Source organism: Lontra canadensis, unplaced genomic scaffold, assembly GCF_010015895.1.
Source record: "Lontra canadensis isolate GAN:19392208 unplaced genomic scaffold, GSC_riverotter_1.0 scaffold8, whole genome shotgun sequence".
Lineage (NCBI taxonomy): Eukaryota > Metazoa > Chordata > Mammalia > Carnivora > Mustelidae > Lontra > Lontra canadensis.
This window is the reverse complement of record NW_022631002.1, coordinates 17,361,118-17,381,521: the sequence shown is the minus strand read 5'-3', so window position 1 is coordinate 17,381,521 and position 20,404 is coordinate 17,361,118. Positions and strand designations below refer to the sequence as shown.

Sequence of the window (20,404 nt, the reverse complement as noted above, 5' to 3'; positions counted from 1 at the left end):
GAGCAACTGAGGAAGAGAGGAAGTGAAAGTTGTGGGAAAAGGCCAGAATCCCCTACAGGGTCCTCATTCACTGTGAGTGAGATGGGTATGATGCTTGCAGTAGGAGCATCGTGAGTGGGGTTAGGCGGACAGTGAGGGGCTTCATTTAATGTTTAATGGTGTCAGCCTGACCCATGGAGAACAGTCCATAGGAGTAAGGGCATAAACTGGGACATGAGCAGGGAGGCTACTGTGGGGATGAAAGTAGTTTGGCTTTGGAAAGGTAGACAGGCAAGACTTGGAGGAACTCTCAACCTGGTTGTGGGTTTGAGAATTAGAATAGTATCTAGAATCCAGGATGTGCCCAGGTCTGCAGCCAGGGAGGGATCATGTGGATGGCAAAGTCATTATGAGAAGGGGGAGATCCTTATCTTCTGATTCCCTCTCCTCTCCACTGCGTTGGCACAGATCATTGCTGACTAGGCCTTGACATCCTCTCCCTGCAATGCCCATGGTTCCTATCATCTGCTGGGCCTACGGGACTGGGACACCCTGTGAAGGGCCCATGGTCACCTGAGGCTGCTAGGTTGACAAGACATTCAGACTGGCCACAGTCCAGGGCAGCCCAGGCCATCCTGATGCCTAGCCCCCGTCCACTTAACCCTTTAATGTGGACTCCTGCCTGTCCCTAGTACTGGCGAAAGGATCTCTGATCTCCCACTGTGGACCTGTACTAGATTGGTCTTCAGCAACCCCTCTTCTGGGGCCTAGGATGGAGGTGAGGGAGGCAGGGGTTTGGGGTCCTTGCTGGCGCCTAAGAGAGATAGTTGGACCTTCAGAGAGTAGTGTACCCCAACCATCAATGTGTTTCCCTGTAAGAACACAGGAGGGGTGGGTCAAGATGGTGAGTTCATTCAGGCTTACTCTGAAAGGCTAGAAAGGGTCAGCGATTGGCCAAGAGGAAGGAAGGAAGGAAGGGTCATGCCAGAAGTCTTAAGACCAGCTACAGGATGATCAGGGTGCTGTCTGGCCCTCAGGAGGAAGTATGTGGAGGATCAAGACTTTCAGTCTCCAAACATACTGGTCTCCTTATCCTGGAGTGACCCATGGTGCTGGTCATATTGCCAGCTGTCAAATCTGCCCATTTTGTTTGCCTCTGATTCCTTGAGCAGGGAATCTGTGTCCTCTCTGGATCCTCAGTTTGCGTGGACTGAGAATGGTAGGTGGACTACAAGGTCAGAACACTTGTCCTGCTCTGCTAGGGAATCTGCCAAATGGGCCATGGCCACAGGGCTGAGGCTCAAACCTACTTTCTCCGGGGCACCAGAACTGCTCAGTCTCGAAGGGTGACTCCATAATGCCCGCAACTAAAACTTTACGCCAGGCAGCCCTCACACATTGACTCGGCCTTTATCTGTCCCTCCCACCCACATTCTTAATCCCTGGACAGACGCAGGGGGGCCCCTGGACCCCTTGCTTGAACCCACGTGCCATCATGGCAGGGTGTGAAGAATTGCTGTGGGGACTGCACAAAGGTCCTGGTCAACTCCCGGTCCCCTAAGGCCCAATAACTTTCCGGGACTCACTTCTCCCCTTCTTCCCCTTGCTCTGACCAGAGTGTCTCAGCAGCCGAGAGCACTGGACCCTGAACCCACGCTCTGGCCAACCCGTTCCAGATCCCAGGTCAGGGACGAGCCAGGAATCGGGAATGAGGGCGCGCAGCGTGGACTTTGAGTACCCAAGGATGGGTTGGGTATCCAGCAGCGGCGAGCTGGGTCCCACTGGTGCCGGACTGAACGGAGAAGCCAGGCTGAACCACAGTCGATCGATGCGCTCGGCGTGCGGCGCAGTCTAAGGAGCTGGCTTGGGATCCGCAGGGGCGGGGCGGCGAGCTCCGACTGGGAGGGACGTGCCTAGCGGCGAGTCCCTATTGGCAGGTCTTTTGGGGGAGGCGGATTCTGATTGGTCGGGCCCCTGGGGCCGAGTGCGGGCGGCGGGGTTAAGCGCGTCGCCGCCGCCCGGGCCTAGGCGCGAGCACCGAGCGCTGAATCCGCACCTCGGACCTGTAGCGGCTGTCTCACGTAATGGGTCTTCGCGTCTGCTTCTACCGTGCGACGCTGCTCCCGGGTAGCTTTCTGTTCCTCCTGCTCCTGGCAGACCCGGCGCTCCCGGTCGGACGTCCCCCTCCGGTGGTGCTGGGTGAGGCTTGGGTCCAGTCGTGGGTCCGTGTGTTTGTGTGTTTTGCAGGACGGGGTGCGGGGGCTGGGAGAGGAGCTATCTTCTCGGTCTGCATCTGCTCCTAGCACGAGGTCGGGAAGCATACGACTGTCTTGTCACCTGGATCTGTTCCTCCACCTCCCGCCATGCTGGGCGCGGGTGTGGTCAACCTCTGCTCACCTTCCCCTGTAGAATATGGTATAAGTGAGAAGGCTACGGTACAATTGTCCTTCAGTACTCCTGCTACATCAGTCCCAAGCGTTGGCTTGCTTTATGCCTATTTTTTTAGCTGGAGAGACCGAGGTCCTTTGGCCCCACTCGTGAGCCTTGGTGGGAGCTTGGGTGTTCTCTTGGTCCCAGGGTCCTCATTGTTGGTCTGGGCATGGCTAGGAGGCTGTCTTTCTGGACCCCCCAACCCCATATGTTTCAGGAGGCATTATTAAAAGGAACCTTTTTGGGGAAAGAATGACTCTCCTAGCCTGCCACCAAGACTCCTCCCCCACCCCCAAACTTATGAAATGGGTGGCCTTGGGCCTGAGGGAGGCCTAAGGGAATCTGAGGATGGCTAAAGACAGAAATAAGGGTTGCGAAAATGGCTGTGAACAGATGTGAGGAAACATGCTTGTACTCTTAATCCTGCCAGACCAGTTTAGAGTGGGCTATATTGGGATTAGATGATCTCCCCTGCCTATTCCTTCCTTGGTCCTGGGCCCTGCAACTACGCAGGAGCCACAGTGTTTCCTTGTGGTGGTGGACATGGATAAGACTTCTGTCTTGGGGGCCTTGGATGCTTCATTCAAGTATTGAGTTGGTGGCCAGCCAGGACTCCTAAAGGCAGAGACATTCTAAGGTATATGTTAAATACCTAATCTGCTGCAGCATGACCCCCATACTCTTTTCTTTTTCTTCTTTTTTTAAGATTTTATTTATTTATTTGACAGACAGAGATCACAAGTAGGCAGAGAGGCAGGCAGAGAGAGAGGAGGAAGTAGGCTCCCTGCCGCGCAGATAGCCGGATGTGGGGCTTGATTCCAGGACCCTGGGATCATGACCTGAGCGGAAAGCAGAGCTTAATGACTGTGCCACCCAGATGCCCCCAGAGTCACAGAATCCTAATCTGCCTAGCTTCTCAGAGAGTGAAGGTGTTGGCATAAATCCTGGGAAACCCCATGGGCAGCAGAAGAGCTGTTCCTGTGCATAGAGCAGGGACCTGACCTTGGCTATCAGAGGATCAGCATCCAGGGGTGACTATCCAGGTGAGACCTAAATTGGTGGTAGAGGAAGCAGAGACCAGAGAAGTGGTACAAAAGAACTGGGCAGGAGGAGACTTTAACAAGCCATTTCTAACCCCCTCAGCCTCAGTCTCCTCATCTGTAAAGTGGGCATAGTAAGGACATTCTCTCCCAGTATTATTTGAGGTGAAGGGTACATAGATATCTCTTGTCCTAGTTTTAAGCAAAAAGGGGCTTAAGAAATGACCACTGCTATTTTTAGAGGCCACACAGCCTGTCTAGGACAAGGGGCATTCAGGCACAGGCAAATCGGGTGGCTTCCTCTTTTAGCCAATTCCTTTTTGATGGAGACAATGACCAAGATCTCTGCACTGTCATGCTGAAGACTCCCCACTTCTGCATCTGTATTATTAAGGGAGGTGAAGGCAGGTGCCTCCCCTGCCTCCCATGGTTTCGCTGAGGACACTGTGAGATGATGGATAGGGAAGTCATGCCCTCTTCAGGGCTAGGTTCGTAGAGCCCAGAGAATGCTCAGGAGAGCCAAGAGCTGGTTGTTCACTTGGTGATCATGGATTCTAAATGAGGATGTGCTTGGAAGGTGTCAAGGGCATGGCATGTAGAAATAGGTGAGGCCTGAAAGGTCAGTGGGAACAAATATTCTGAGTAGGGCCTTAATATTGGGCAGTGAAGCTGCGGGGATGGGTTTGAGTGTCACGAGGGCCCCAGGGCTCTGTGTAGACTAGGCTCTGTGCAGCTGGTCTGTTGACCAGCTTGGGCAGAGAGAAATTATCCTTGGGCCGGGGCACACCCACCCCTACCAAGCCATGGCTGGAATGGTGTGATGTTTCAGGGTAGCCATCTCTGCCACGGGGTCCAGGTGTGCTGAGAGGCTAGGGCCCTCCAGATGGTCTGCTCCCTGAAACCTTACTGGGCTCCCAGTAGGCTGGCAGCTGCCTGTGTTCATTGCCCCCCTCCACAAGCTTGTCCTGGAATGCCTTCCCTGGATTCAGTTTTGGTTGGTTAAGTGGCCCAGGGTTTTGTTTTCTTTCCTTCTCCTTCTTTGAGTGAACAAGGCCCTCCTCTGTAGCCTGGAACAGCTGTGGGTAGAAGGCCTTTGGGTTCAAGCCTCAGGGGTCCCCAGCCTGCCAGGTCCAGGGCCTCATGCGTGCTCTGTCTCTCTCTGCAGTGCCCGGCGATTTGGGCAACCAGCTGGAGGCAAAGCTAGACAAGCCAACGGTTGTGCACTACCTCTGCTCCAAGAGGACGGACAGCTACTTCACACTCTGGCTCAACCTCGAACTGCTGCTGCCTGTCATCATTGACTGCTGGATTGACAATATCAGGTGGGGGCTGGGGCACAGATGAGGTGCTGCTCACCCACCCAGCCTAGAGAAATCTCTAGAGCCCATTTTTGTCTTATCCCCACTCAGCAGACCCTGAGGTCACTGACCTCTTGCCCTTCTCATTTCCTCAGGCTGATTGGCACCAACTCTGCACCCTCCCAGACAGAACTTTCTTCCGTTTCCTGCAGCTCTTGTCCCTACCTCTCCAGTTTATGCCTTGTGATTCACACCTTGTGCGTGAATTCCTGTTTTTGAGGTTTTTTTTTTTAAGATTTTATTTGGGCGCCTGGGTGGCTCAGTTGGTTAAGAGTCTGCCTTTGGCTCAGGTCATGATCTCAGGGTCCTGGGATCGAGTCCCACATCAGGCTCCCTGCTTAGGAAGTCTGCTTCTCTCTCTCCCTCTGCCCCTCTCCTTGCTCTCTCTTACTCGCTCACTGGCTCTATCAAATAAGTAAAATCCACACATACAAAAAAAATCTCTACACCTGACTCACAGTCTCGAGATACAGGTCCCATGCTTCACCGACTGTGCCGGCCAGGCGCCCCCTTACATGTAGATTCTATGCTCCAGCCCCTATTCATAGTCTCAACATGGCTGTACCCCTTCCCTTGCCTCTGAGTTGGCCACTGGCCCTTCAGCTTCTTGTTCCTCCTGGGATATACCAGGTCTCTATGTCTTTGTACATACGGTTCTTTGAGCCCGGAATCTACCTCTACACCCTTTGCCTTATAAATTCCTTCCCATTCACTCTTTAAAACCCGAGCCTGGTCCTTCTGAAAAGTTTCCCTTGCCACTCCCCAGAGCTCTTAACCTTTCCTTCCTCCAGGCCACATGCCTGTTTCCTTTCATCCTTATCAGGTGCCATAACTTTGCTTCCAAGGATGTTTCCCCGCTAATAAGATGATAATGTTTTGGGAATTACTGCTTATCAATACAGGCACTGTCCATATTACATACTTTCTTTCATTTAGTCTTACAGCAACCCTCTGAGACAGGTACTGTTTTCAGATGAGGAAATCTGGAAACTCAAAAAGCGTTACAGGGTTGCCTCGGGTCACTCAACTAATAAGTGGCAGAAGCAAGATCTAAACCCAGATTGCGTGACCCTGAGCTAAGACCAAGCTCCCTGAAGGCAGAACTTATATCTTGTTTATCTTTATAAGCATAGAACCTGGAACACAATTGGTGCTCAGTAAATGTTGGAACTGAATGGAGTTTCACAAACTAAATTTTTTTCCTGGGGACATACTGGCTCATTCTCCAGGTGTTTTGCCTTTCCCGGTTGTTTGTTTATGACACGTGCTTTGTTGACTTTTTCCTCTTCTGTACGTGATCAGGTTATTTCTAGGCTGTTGATCTGCAAATCTATTTTTATACCAGAGACGTGGTCTCTGGTACTGCCAATGGGCGTTTCGGGCTGATACTGAGAGGGGCTTGTCAACCTTCATGGGCATCTGACCTGTTTAGAGCTGCTTTGGCTTTGTAGAAAGTTTCTCCACTTTGCTGAGTGGCTACTGGGTTCATTGACAAGTTGCCCTAGAGAAAATGGGCTCCAAGGACCTATTATTTGGGTCAAAGTTGGTAATTTGTCAGCTTTCTGTGGCTGATCTCAGGGGATTAGAACTCAGGGCCATCAAGGATTGCAGGTCTAGCCTGTGTTTTCTTTTCTCTCTTTTTCTTTTTCTTTTTTTTTTTTAAGATTTTATTTATTTATTTGACAGAGGGAGACACAGTGAGAGAGGGAACACAAGCAGGGGGAGTGGGAAAGGGAGAAGCAGGCCTCTTGCAGAGCAGGGTGCCCGATGCGGGACTCCATCCCAGGACCCCGGAATCATGACCTGAGCCAAAGGCAGTTGCTTAAAGACTGAGCTGCCCAGACACCCCTAGCCTGTGTTTTCTTCCTTTTTTTTTTTTTTAAAGATTTTTTTTTTTTTTTAAATTTATTTATTTGACAGAGAGATCACAAGTAGGCAGAGAGGCAGGCAGAGAGAGAGGAAGGGAAGCAGGCTCCCCGCCAAGCAGAGAGCCCGATGCGGGGCTCAATCCCAGGACCCCGGGATCATGACCCGAGCCGAAGGCAGAGGCTTAACCCACTGAGCCACCCAGGCGCCCCCCTAGCCTGTGTTTTCTTGGGCACACTTTTCTGTTTAATAGCAGGGAGGTCAGAACAGAGTTCCTGGTCTAGCACAAAGCTTTCCTCCTGTCTCCCACCACCCTGTCCTGTCGTTCTTCTAGGCCTTGTTTGTCCATCCACGTAGCAGTCACAGGTGTTTAGGCCCTGAGGTGGGGCTTTCTCTGTTTGGCTCTGTTGTGTGCTACACTTACCCTCTCCTTTGCCCTGTGATGTTTTGTGGTGGGTGGGAGGAGCTAAATCCGCAGAGATGGGGCAGTGGGTGCATGCAAGGTTAGGCTGCCTGCCTTTTGGGTCAAGTGTGATGTGGGATGGCAGAGCCAGGCCTTGCGCTTCCCTTTCCTAGCCAAATCCAAGAGCTGCATTCTGAGGTGGATGACACCGAGAAGGAACTATCGCTTTGATGAGTGTCCTTGGATTAATCTTCGGAATGGGTCTTGGTTGGGGTCCTCAGATGGATGTGGTTCCTCTGATCTGTGCTTCATAAACTTGCTTTGTTACTTTTTGGTTTCCCCTATACTTCCTACCAAATATGAGGATAGTAAGGGATATGGCTGAGGATCCAGGGCAGTATTAGGACACACCAGGTTCAGTGTCACCTCTGGATCACTAGCTCAATGTCCTCCCCTGACAGGCTGGTCTACAACAGTACATCCCGGGCCACCCAGTTCCCAGATGGTGTGGATGTGCGCGTCCCTGGCTTTGGGAAGACTTTCTCACTAGAGTTCCTGGACCCCAGCAAAAGCAGTGTGGGTATGTAGCCCTTGCTCATGGCCTCCAGGAAACAGAGCTGGAAGTTTTGCTATATTCCCAGAGTGGGAGAAGTGCTCTTCGTTTGAAAGGGTAGCCTGTAAACTGTCTCTAATCAGTGTAGCCGCTGAGTCTTACAGTGTTCCCTTGGGGATCTTTCTACAGTAGATGTCCCAGTCTCCTTGTTGGGCATGGTGTGGGGGGTTAGCATTGCCTGTCCTCTCTCTAATTCCCATACATTACTGTCTACAGGTTCCTATTTCCATACCATGGTAGAGAGCCTTGTGGACTGGGGCTACACACGGGGTGAGGATGTCCGGGGGGCCCCCTACGACTGGCGCCGAGCCCCAAGTAAGTTGTTACTTTTGCTTCCTCCCTGACGTCTTGGGGGTGGGGACGAGGAGGTCACAGTCACCTTAGGCCCTGGGCTCTCCCCTAACCCTGGGCCCTCTTGTGTCTAGCCTAGGAATCACAGCTGTCACCCCTAGTCAGTCTGTCCTGTCCTTCCCCATTCCTCCCCTCAGGATTTCTGGGCCTCTGAGCCCTGGGGAGAGATAATGAAGCTGAGGAGGAGAAAAGGAGCTCCTAGGTTTCCTCCCATCTTGGGAAAGAAGACCATTTCCCCTTGGATTTTAGCATTTTCACCACCCACCTAGTCTTGGATCTGGCCTGAAGAACATTTAGTGGTTCAGGCTCCAGGACCCTTCCTTCCTGACTACTGCCTGGCTCTGGCCTACAGATGAAAATGGGCCCTACTTCCTGGCCCTCCGGGAGATGATCGAGGAGATGCACCAGCTGTATGGGGGCCCTGTGGTGCTGGTTGCCCACAGCATGGGCAACATGTACACACTCTACTTTCTGCAGCGACAGCCACAGGCCTGGAAGAACAAGTATATCCGTGCATTTGTGGCACTGGGTGCGCCCTGGGGGGGCGTGGCCAAGACTTGGCGTGTCCTGGCCTCAGGTAAGACCCTGCCTCACCTAGCAAGTATGGCGGGGGCGGGGCGGGGGGTGGGGGGCGCTGATGTCAGGGATGGTGTTCTCTCTTTCCTTCAGCAGTGTCCTCCCGGGCCACCTTGTGTCTCTTCTCTTGGGTGAGGATCCTTCTTTCTCCAGAGTCATATGCTTTTCCAACCATCTTTTTTTCCAGAAGAGAAACTAACACTTTCCAAAAGGGAACCTAACAATTTCGTCCCACTAGGTGATGGCCTTGGTTATCCGTGTACATTTTTTTTTCCAGTGTGTCCAGGCAGTGGCACAACTGTTGGTCACACAGGCACTTGCTTGTGCCTATGTCTTCACACATACACTGTGCTCTGGCCTGGCTGGCCTAACTCAGTCTGACCCCAAGTTCTTTGGGGGAGCCTTCTCCCTTTCTTCCTTTCCACCTTTGCCCCACAGAAGGAATGTTGGGCTACAGTTTCCTGTTTATGAGTTAGACCTCCATCTGTGGCAGTGGGGAGCCTTTGTGGGTAACGCAGGGAGGAAGCAGGTGCAGATTTCTTTGGGCTTCCTTGCTTGGCAGTGGGGAAAGCTGCCACCTCCTTCCCCAATCCTCCCCAGTTCACCTGCCTGTTTATGACCGTCAGCGTGCTAGCTGTAGCCGTGGGGCTTTCCTCCCTCCCTCTGCTAGGACTGGGGGGTGAACCCATGGCCCCTTACTTTAGGAGCCACAAGCCGCAGCTGTGCTCAGCATGTAAGGAGCTTTCTTCCTTATATCATCAGCACTGCCTGACCTACTTGTTGGTCAACTGATAGTTGCCATCACGTGAGACCCAGTGCCTCTCCCGGTAGTGATGCTAGATTGGCTGGACGATGAATCCAGATATAGAGAGGACTCATTATAGCCACCTACTCTGTCCAGCCTGGACCTGAAAGGACAGATGGAGGCATGCCTGAGTCTGAGACAGGAGCTGTGGTGGGGCTTGGGTTCCGGCCTTTCTGAGCCTCCCTGTGAATCCCTTTAGAGCTGTGCCTCAGGTTCTGGGAAACTGTTCTGTCAGGCCTTGACAGGGGCGTGGTAGTCATGGACTAGCTAGGGGCTTCCTTTTCCTTAGGGGTCCTACAGCCAGAACCCCACAAGAGCGGAAGGCCTCTGGTCAGTCAGAGAGGTGCAGGGATGGGTGGCTGTGGGCCCTGAATAGATCACATGACCCCTGTTAACAAGTTCCAGCTCACTCCCAGAGGCCTCACCGGCTGTGTTGTTGGCATTCCTGTGTGAGAAAGCTTCTTGTTCTGCCTGCAGCCTCCTCGACTCCTGCTGGCCTGGTTGCCTGGGCCAGTGACAGGCAGATGAGTGGAATACGACCTGGGTGGCTGGCGGCAGGCCTGAGACTGAGCCTGGGAAGGGAAACATGTTCATAACTCAGTGTAAGAAAAGAAAAAGAGGAATGTGTCTCTGGGCTGCCAATGTGCTGAATGACCTTCAGCAAGGTCAGTGCCCACAAGTGGTCACAAGTGCTCAGTGGAGGGTACCGTTTACACAATGAATCACCTCGTGGGTATGCACTGCCTAAATCCCTGGTGATGAAGTGCAGAAGTAAAGAAAGAAATCACGCTCACGTGCTTCCCAGATAGAGCAGAAATAAGGGAAACATGGGAGTTATAATGCAGATGACAGTATGGAGGTGTGGGATTGCTGACTGTGCCCCTCCTGCCACCCCGCCCCCATAGAGGCCTTGGCTGCACCGTGCTCCACAGCCAGTGTGCATGCCTGAGCACAGACTGAGCGAACCCTTTCCCTGCAGGAGACAACAATCGGATCCCAGTCATCGGGCCCCTGAAGATCCGGGAGCAGCAGCGGTCTGCCGTCTCCACCAGCTGGCTGCTGCCCTACAACTACACCTGGTCATCTGGGAAGATCTTCGTGCACACCCCCACAACCAACTACACGCTGCGGGACTATCACCGCTTCTTCCAGGACATCAGCTTCAAAGATGGGTGGCTCATGCGGCAGGACACAGAGGGGCTGGTTGAAGCCACAGTGCCTCCCGGCGTGCCGCTGCACTGCCTCTACGGCACCGGTGTCCCCACGCCAGACTCCTTCTACTATGAGAGCTTCCCGGACCGCGATCCCAAAATCTGCTTTGGTGACGGCGATGGCACCGTGAACTTGCAGAGTGCCCTGCAGTGCCAGGCCTGGCGCGGACGCCAGGAGCAGCAAGTGTCGTTGCAGGCGCTGCCGGGCAGTGAGCACATAGAGATGCTGGCCAATGCCACCACCTTGGCCTACCTGAAACGTGTCCTCCTTGGGCCCTGATCTCCATGCCAGGCAGGGCTGTGGGATGGTGTGGCCATAGCTGCTTCTCTTGTCCTCCGGGGCTCTCGCGGCCCATGAGTGAAGTGGTCTGTGACTGACTGCCTAAGGTCCTCAGTCTTGGGTTGTGACACGTCTGCCACTGGGAAGTGCTGTTTCTTATCCTTCCTCTGTGGGAGGGAAGAAGGAAGAAATAGTCTGGCCTCGCTTGAGGGATCCTTGCTGGAAAGAATGCTGCTGCTGATGGGATTGCTGTGACCTCAGGACTGGCTCCGCAGGCGGATCGGCTGGCACCTGGCCCCAATCCCGAACTCAGGGGCCATTTGTTCCTCGTACCCCTGTGGCCTTTTCACATTCACCCACCAGGCCCTGGTCCCTCAGTCTTCCTGTGAGGGATATTACTGAGCTGTGGTCCCTGTCCCTAAAGGTCCCAGGGATGGGCTTCTGGTCCCTACGGTGATCTTCCCACAAACTGGCCACAGGTAGGCTTGCTACTGGCTGTGAGTGGCCAGAGCTGCTGGCTTCCCTATGGCCTCGTTGCTCAACAGCCTGGCTGTGGCTTTCTGGAGCAGCCCAGTTCCTCCTGCAGGCAGGGGCGGGTTCTGTTCTCCGTGCTTCCCAGGTCCTGGGACATTCACTCCTACCTCCCTTACCTCCAAGAGCAGCCTAGCTCAGGACTGGGCAGCAGGGGGCCCTCCATTTCTTGGGGGTCTGTCCCTGGAGCCTTGATCCCCTTGGTTGGGCTGTTACCCACAGTATTGATGATGGTTCCCTTTGCCCTGGGACTGTGGTTCAGGGATGAGAGCAGGGCTCAGGCCCATGGCCTTTTAGGTACTCATGAAGAAAACTCAAGGAAGCAGCTGAGGCCATTCAGAGCTACCCTGAGCTGCCCTCTTGTTAACCCCACGAGAGCTTAGCACATTAGCACCCTGCCATAGGGTTTTTCTAGCACCCAGGTGGGCTGGCACAGGGCTGAGAAGAGGTAGGGCTCTTGCCCTTCTTGCCTAGCACCTACTCCCACCAGACAGCTCAGTGGTGTTTAGTCTGCAGAGACTAGCCCAGAAACTTGAGTGGGCCCCTGAGAGAGCCGGGTGGCTTGGGGCTCCCCTGGGAGTTTTCTGTCTGTTCCAGAGGTGCTTCACGGATCTTCCTATAATAGCAGGAATGGATGGAGAGTCTGAATCTGCCTTGGGGACAGTCCTCTCCAAGTGGGCAGTGGCTATAGGCCAAGACTGGAGTCTGGCCTCTAGGCTGTGACCCCAGAGCCACAGTCAGGCTGGACCGTGCTGCTCTCCCACTGGGTTTCTGTGGAGCTGGATTTTCTCTGTTGGGAACATACCCAGCATCTCTCTCTCCTTTTAATCCTGGGTGGTGGGCTCCTCATGGAGCTCTAAGCAGGCTGTACCTTGATTCTGGCAATAAAAATACTCTGGATGCTGTAAAGTACCGTGGCTGAAGCTCTGGTCTGAGCATGAGAGGAGGGAGGTAGTGGAGTGGTGAAGGGGATAAAGAGGCAGGTAATCAGGGGCTAGACCTTTCCTGAAGCCTTGATGGGTTCTCTCAGCGCCAAGGAAAGTATGGGTTCTGTGCACCTATTCGGGCTTTATCCTCCTGCCCCACCTCCTGGAGTCTGCTTCCTCTGCTGGGATTAAGAACCAGGACCTGAAACATTCCCATTGGAATGTGGCTCCTGCCTTCCCTCTGCTCCTGCTTGGCCGGCAGGCCCCACATGCTGCGGTAGAGCCGGGGGCAGTCCTGCAGGTCACCCTGGCTGGACTCTCCTTCCCAGCCTTTTTGTCCTCTCTCAACTTTCAGGTCTCAGCATCTTTTGATCTTAGAGTTCTTTTTAAGACACAACCCATCTACTTCGTTTCTTCAGATTATCTGCCCACCATCTGTCTCTCTCCCTACAGAGACTGAGGGAGGAGAAACTAGGCTGAGACTAGGACAGAGACCAAGATGGGCAGAGACCAAGACTGGGAGTCAGTGGAGATGGATAAAGACAGAGAAACAGAGAGACTGATACAGGGAAACATGTATAGAGATGGGGTCCTGGACTGTCTGTGGTACGGAGCTCAGAGAGGAGTTTTAGGGCAGTGCGAGGTGGTGAGAGCCCCAGTACCTGCCTCCTCCACTGAGCCTGGGCTTTATGCTTTAATACACTCTGGACCACTAGAGGGCGCCCTGAACCCTCACTGCGCTAGTTATTGGCCAAACCTGGAAGAAGGGTGGCCCAGAGAGGGTGAGGATGCCCAGCGATACATGGGTCCAGCTGCAATTGCTGGCCTTGGTGAAAGGATAACAACACAAAAGGGTGCAAACCCTTACCTCCAGGTCCTGCCCAGCCTGAGTCCCAGCTCTGTGCTGATACCCACCCTCCCATGCCACTCCTTGTGGTGGCCTTACAGCCACCTACTCACCCCTGACCTGTTTCAGCCCCACTGCCATCGTTGGTTTCACAGCTGCAGAGAGAGGGCATGGAGCCACAGCAGGCTTTAACACCAGCCAACTGGGGTTCAAATATGACCTTTACCAGCTCCAGGCAAGTAGCCTGGGGAGTCTCCTTACCTCCCTGAGCCTCAGCTTACTAGTCTGAAGAATGGAGCTGAATAAATGTACTCTGCGGGTGGTCTTGAGGAACACGGATGGTAATGGGGAACATCCGATCAGTGCTTGCTGCATAGTGGGCTTTCATGGTGGGTTGTAACCGGGTGTGAGACAGCAAAGCCAGACAGCTGGATGTTGGCAGGTCATGTATGCGTTTGTTGCAGGGATAAGTGGACCAGCTGCCATTGAGTGACAAGTGAGCAGAGAGTCCTTCCTCCGCCTGGCCAGGGAGACAGAAGGAATGATCCAGGGGTCGAAGGGTCAGATTCTAAAGACTCCAAATATACACATACTCTCATTCACACTTAGGGAAGGTATTCTAAGAGAGAGCACAAGGGGGCCATACCAGTGAGGGTTCAAAGATCATTGTCTCAGGTCTTTGGTAGGAGAATGGAAGGGTTTTTAGGCAGAGGAGATTCAAAGTCACTCCCCTCTGGGGTTAGAAGAAACAGGGTGGGGATTGGGAGGCTACTAGATCTGGAGTGAAGAAAACCTTGAGAACCCGTTGCAGGTCCTTGGGAGGGTGGGGCAGGAGGAGGAAGGGTCCACTGTGCTGACCATTTCTGGCCCTGTCACTGGGTGATGGGGAGCAGGGGTTTGGGTATGGTCGGTCTGGAATTAGAGGGTGTGCAGTTGTAAACACGTGTCTGGGGGAAATGACTCCATGTCCCAGGAGAGTCATGGCTTGAGGTTGTGGACAGGAAGCTAAGAGGGAGGGCTCAGCTGCCCATGAGGTCAGAAGACCCTAGAAGAGCCCCAGAGCTACCAGATGAAAAGAGCCCCTAGAAGGAGAGGAGGAGGAGCGGCCAGGGGTAGAGGAAGACAGAGTGCACCTCCCCCCAGAGGGTGTCAGTAGGGTCACACAAGCCGAGGACCTAAAAATGTCCTCAAACCTGAGCCCCGGGAAGGCGGGGCGGGGAGGGGGCGGTGTTCGCTACGGAATCACAACCGTGTCCCTGTGTCTGTGGAGGCCTCCGTGGACTTGAGCCGGGTCTGAGTTGTGAATGTGGGAGGACAGGTCCCGGGTCTGTGTCTTCCTAAGGTGCGTAGCGGAGGCGCTGGTGGTGAACGGGGCATGGAGGCTGTTTAGAGCTCCTTGTGTAAGCTGTTTGGCTAAGAGCCACAAAGGAACGGGCTGTGCGGGCCATTTAGAGCGAGGGTGGCCGGCCCCGGTCACCAGCAGCCAAGAGCACGCAGACGCTGGGACTGCACTCCCGAGCCAGGTCGGCCGATCCCTCGGGCCACGACTGCCCCAGAGGCCCAGAAGCGCCGCCGCCAGCCAACCCCACGCGGAGCTAGGCGTCCTGTCCCGACGCGGGGCGCGCTGTCGCGATCCGGCGGCGCGTGACGTGGCGGGGGCGGGGTCTGGGCGGCCGCGGCAGCCGCGGCGGTCGAGCGAGCGAGCATCCTGTTGGCGCCTGGCTACTGCGAGGTAACGGGCCGCGGGCGGGCAAGCGGGGGAAGCGGGGCCGGGGCCGGGCCGGGACCGGGGCCGGGGCTGGGGTCGCGTCCTGGAGGCCGAACGCTCCGCGCGGCCGCCGCCACCGCCGCCGCAGCGTGCTTGCTGCGCCGCAGCGTGCGGGCCAGCCAAGCCCGGCGCGGGGCGGGCCGGCGGCACGTGAGACACGCCGCGGCGAGAGCGTGCGGGAGGGTGACGCTGTGCGTGTGAGAGGGACCGCGAGCGTGAGGGTGGCTTCAGGAGTGTGGGGAACCCTGAGTGTAAGACTGAGCGTGTGAGAAAAACTACGTGTGTGTGTGTGTGTGTGTGAGAGAGAGAGAGAGAGAGAGAGACCCTCCCCGAGTCTGAGAGTGACTGTGCGAGTGTGCAAGAAACACCCTGAGTGAGCAAATGACAGTGTGGGAGACACCTTGGTGTGAAGGAGGCTCTGGGTGTGATGAGAGAGGAACAGGCGCCCTAGACCAGAAGGGGGTGGGGGGAGAGGGAGGGAGAGTGTGTCTGTGTCTGTGTGTGTGTGTGTGTGTGTGTGAGAGAGAGAGAGAGAGAGAGAGAGACAGACAGACAGACAGACACAGAGAGAGAGAGAAACCCTGAGGGTGGGAGAGTCTGAGTGTGAGGGTGACTCCAGAAGTGCGGGAGAGGCTGAGAGTGTGAGGGACACTGTGGTGATAAGAGTCCCTGAGTGCGATGCTGTGTGAGAGACTGGGAAATCCTGGAGGGTGAGTGTGATGAGAAAGAGAACCTGGGCTGTGAGAAACTGCAAGTGAGAAGGACAGCGTGCAAGGCTCCCCTCGGGCAGGATCAGGGCTTCCTGGGATGCTTCGAGATGGTCTAGGGCGGGGGCTCGCAGCCCTGGCCTGTTGGCACCAGGGGATTGTGTGCTCCTGCTTTGATGGCTCTCTCTTGTGTCTTCATGTCCTGTCACCTTGTTTGGTCATCTCATGTTATAAATGGAAGGAGATATTTGTAAAACATTCTGAGAATTCTTTACGAAGCACTAAGCAAACAGTCTGGGTACCACATTGTGTAATGGTCAGTATAAATGGGAATCAATATTTAACAGATGTTTTTGAGTGCCCCTTGTGTGCACTGGGCTGTGTGCTTGGTGACACAGTTCAAAAGAATTCGGTCTCTGCCCTTGATAGGGGGAAAAAAGCACTGCCAGCAAATCTAGCATCGTGGTAGCAGAAGCTTCTCTGAGAGCTGCTCTCTGATTTGAAGATCTGGGAGGAGCAGACTTTTTGAAAGTCTGTGAGTGCTTCCTGAGCTCATTTTTTTGTCTCTCTTTGCTTGCTGTGAAGCCCTTTAGGTGGAAACTGCCCAGGCTGCCTACATTACGAAGGTGCCCTTGTGGGCTAATGGCTTTTGCTTCCCAACTTTGTTCTCAGCTTGCCATTCAAATTCTTATATTTGATTTCCCTGCCCTAACAAATAAGCAGAAAGCCACAAACACGATTTTTTTTCCCTTTCTTCCTTCTTCCCTGTCTGGCGATGGGTGTATTTTTATTGCAGACTAAAAGTAAATACCAGTTATGTGACTGATCTCCTTGGCCCTTCTTGGTACAGGAAATTTCCTGACTTCTGTCCTGTGTATTTCCTGCTATAGTCTCCAGGACATGGATACATTTCTACAAAAGTGACCGAAGCAGGGCTTACAGGACCTGGGACTTGGGGAGCAGCAGCCGTCTAGACATGAATGCTTTGAGATGACCGGGCTAGTTCTCTGACACGTGTGGGCTGGTTGCTTCAGTTACAGTCCACTGTGGGTATGATGAAACTTCTCAGTAATTGAGTGCTGCCCCTGCCAGGCATGTAAAACTTTAATTTTACAGAGGGAAAAATCATCCTGCTGCTTACTAGATTCATTTTTTTGATAAGCTGCCTCTTACTCTTTGTTGCAGAGGTTAAATGGCCAAGACAGACAAATGGAATTAGGCCTTGCTGTGGAGACTTCCATTTTCTTCTCAGTACCTGACCATTTATGATGAGGCAGCTTATGAAAGTGTGATGTTTGCTTATTTCCTCACAGGTGAATATTATTGCTCTGTTCTCTATTAGATCTTGGATCTTTGCGATTTGTGAAGTTTCAGTTACTTGTGCAGCATATGAATAGGATGCTATTAATGAGAGTGGCTCACATATAATTAACAGTTATGTAACACTATATTATATAAAATTGTATATTAAATTTTATCATTTTCTAAAGAGCAATTGTGGTGGTTTATAATTAAAGATACTTCAGTGAGGTCGTTAAAAAGAAATTGAAAACCAAAGTCAGTGGAAAAGACTAGATATCACGTATTGTTGAAAGTGAGGGTATTTATTCACTGTGATTGGTTGCTGAATTTGATATTGAGTTTCCTGGTATCTTAGGTAAAAAGATAAATGTAGAGTTACTAACTTTTTCATTTGATAAGGGTACTATATATATATATAGGTACTATATATATATGTATATATACATATATATATATATATAGAAAGACAGAGAGAAGGAGATTAAGCATTAAAAAATTAATGCCTGTTAATTGAGGAAATATATAAATCTCAGAAAAGCTTAGAAAATAAAGAGTGTACGTTTTCACAGTAGAGATTTTAGTATTTTTCTCAACAATATTTTCCCCCACAGTCATCAATTATAAAAGAGTTTTGTTTTGTTTTGTTTCTCAAGATTTATTTATTTGGGATGCCTGGATGGCTCAGTTAGGTCTCCGCCTTTGGCTTGGGTCATGATCCCAGGGTTCTGAGTTGAGTCCCATGTGAGGCTCCCTGCTAGGTGGGGAGCCTGCTTCTTCCTCTGCCTGCCGCTCCCCTGCTGCTCCCTCTGCTTGTGCTCAGGCACTCTCTCTCTGACAAATAAATAAATGAAATCTTTAAATAAATAAAGATTTATTTATTTATTTTGAGAGAGAAAGAGAGCATGGGCATGGAAGGAGGGGCAGAGGGAGAGAAAGTCTTAAGCAGACTCTGTGTTGAGCACAGAGCCCAATGTGAGGCTCGGTCCCACCACCCTGAGATCATAACCTGAGCCAAAACCAGGAGTCAGACGTTTAACCAACTGTGCCACCCGAGTGTCCCTATAAAAGAGTTTTTAAATCCAGCTTTTAAAGTATTCTTTGTAACTGAACTTTGAAAGATTCTTCTTTCTTTTCCCCCCTGAAAATTGCATGTGGTAGTTTCATGGTTAAATTTTCATGAGGAAATGTTAGTAGTCTTATGAGTTCCTTTGTTATCTGGTGCAGGAGCCTGTAAAACAGGATGAAAACCTACTAGAAAGCTGCATTGTGTCCTTACAGGCTGGGTTTAATGCTAGTTTTTCAAGACAGAAACTTAGTGGTTACACTGAATGATTTAATGGAAATTGTCTTCAATAGTGATTTTAGAGAAAGAGAGACTGAAAATCTCATACTGTGTGTGATCTTCACATACCGATTTCTCTTATCAGTTGGATAAAAATTGAAGGCAGGAAGATAGCCAGTTCAGAGAAGATGATCTGGTAAGATTTTGTTGCATACTCTTTCCCCCAAATACCAGGCTACTGAGCTGGAGATAGTGGCTTAGTTAGGAGCTCCTTGATTTTCAGCCCATTGTTGCAGAAGGTCTGCAAATCTGTTCTGTGGGGATAGGATAAACAATGCATCTCACACAGGTATGGACTGCTGTAGATAGAGTGGTGACTAATTAAATGCAAATGAATTCAAAACCATTATTGTGGTCATAGTTGCTTGTTATAATTTTTTCCCTATCATCTGTTATTTAAAGAACAACTACTTTGACAAAATGATGGGAACCACTGTCTCAGACTGAAGTTTGATCACTTCTCTTAAGGCTTTTTTTGCTTATTGTTCTGGCAAGCAGGTGGCTCAGGGTGTTAGACTTTCAGGGGGGTTAGTTGTGTATTTTTTCTTTTAGCTATTCTGTCCTTGGAATATTTTATTTAGTGATCATGGACTGAGTACTGAGCCTGTGCTAGGCCTTGTACTGGGTGCTATTAAAGTAGATCAGGAACTCACAAACTTCAGTTGGGAGACTGAAGCTACGTAAATGCGACAAAATGAGGGGGCTGCTAAGCAGAAGTATGTACTAAAAGTTTTATGGGGACAAGGAGATATATGGAGAAAGATGGCAGCTAGGCTGTTGGGGGAAAGGTGGGAGAAGAAGAGTGTTAGAAGCAGAGAGCTCAGTATGAACAAAGATGTGTTTGTCTGATGGACTTTGGAAACTCTGGACTACTCCAGGTTCTGGAAACTGCAAGTAATTCATTGGGACAGGACCTTGGGTGGGACTTTGGGATCAGGGGTTGGGGTGCGGGGACATAGTGATAAGGCCCTGCTAAGAAGCTTAGAATTGGTCTTAAAGGCCTCAGGCAGCACCTGGGGGAGAGTTCCTAACAGTGCTCTGCTACCAACCGAGAGATAGGGCTGTTATTCTGTTGTGAAACTTGGGGACCCAAAGCGGTGTTTTTTCTGCTTAGAAGGTTGTCTCCCACCCCATCCTGTCCTGCCCTCCTGCGTGGAGGTAAACCTATTGCAGATGCCAGTTTTTTTTTTTTTTTTCTCTCCCACTCAGAATTCACATAATTACTTAGACAAGAGCTATGTTGGGACATTCCATTTTCAGGTCTTTTAGATCTCGCTGATTTTTTTTTTTCCCCACACTCTACATGGAGCTTGAACTCATGAGTCTGAGATTAAGAGTCTCATGTTCTACTGACTGAGCCAGCCAGGTGGCCCTAGATCTTGCTGATTTTATGTCTACGTATTCTATTTTGGCTGAGAGAGGTGCTTTGAAGTCTAAATGTAATTGTGGATTTGGTATTTCTCTTTTCAGATCTATGATATTGCTTTATGTATTTTATGTATTTTGAAGCTATGTTGTTGGAGGAATAAACATTTGGAATTGTCTTCTTGGTGAATTAACCTCTTCATCATTATGTAATGTCCTTTTTTATCCCTAGCAATATTACTTTTTTTTAATTTATTTTTTTATTAACATATAATGTATTATTAGCCCCAGGGATACAGGTCTGTGAATAACCCCGAGCAATATTTCTAATTCTCAAGTTTATTTTTAGTCTAATGTTAATAATAGCTACTCCAACTTTCAGTCAGTGTTTGCATGGTTTATTTTTTCCTATCTTTTCCTATCTTTTTACCTATAACCTTTTAACCTATCTTTTTATACCTATAACCTACTGAGCCACCCAGCCGCCCTCCAATGTCTTTATATTTAAAGCTGGTTTCTCGTAGACTACATGTTGGGTTTTGCATTTTAATGTAATCTGTCAGCGACTGTCTCTTAATTGGTATGTTTGGATCATTTCCATTTCATGTTATTATTGGGATGGTTGGATTAAAATCTTCCATCTTGCTAGTTGTTTTCTGTTTTCTATTTGTTGCTTGTGTTTTTTTTTCTGACTTGTTAAAATT

The 20,404-nt window shown here is 51.2% G+C and overlaps 2 protein-coding genes across 8 annotated transcripts in view; both read left to right on the top strand.

Annotated features, from left to right (window-relative positions):
• Positions 1-1,965: 1,965 nt before the first annotated feature.
• On the top strand, positions 1,966-11,811 carry PLA2G15 (phospholipase A2 group XV). 2 transcript variants are annotated; one of them, XM_032854141.1, is made up of 6 exons: positions 1,966-2,178; positions 4,615-4,771; positions 7,538-7,656; positions 7,906-8,004; positions 8,518-8,617; positions 10,401-10,734. In XM_032854141.1, the coding sequence occupies exons 1-6, from the start codon at positions 2,064-2,066 to the stop codon at positions 10,627-10,629; spliced, it is 819 nt and encodes a 272-aa protein (XP_032710032.1). In that variant the 5' UTR covers positions 1,966-2,063; the 3' UTR covers positions 10,630-10,734. The 2 variants fall into 2 exon arrangements, with proteins under 2 accessions (XP_032710032.1, XP_032710031.1); XM_032854140.1 differs by having other exon boundaries at positions 1,972-2,178; positions 8,393-8,617; positions 10,401-11,811.
• A 2,663-nt stretch (positions 11,812-14,474) lies between these two features.
• Positions 14,475-20,404, top strand: part of SLC7A6 (solute carrier family 7 member 6) — a 33,974-nt gene continuing 28,044 nt past the window's right edge. For 2 of the 6 annotated variants that reach the window (XM_032854123.1, XM_032854122.1), the window contains exons 1-2: positions 14,829-14,948; positions 16,877-17,004. In XM_032854123.1, coding sequence (XP_032710014.1) covers positions 16,983-17,004 — 22 coding nt within the window. In that variant the 5' untranslated portion in view covers positions 14,829-14,948; positions 16,877-16,982. Of the gene's footprint in view, positions 14,559-14,827; positions 14,949-16,876; positions 17,005-18,420; positions 18,472-20,404 lie in introns of those variants that run through there. The other 4 variants (XM_032854120.1, XM_032854119.1, XM_032854118.1 and 1 more) reach the window with 4 other exon arrangements.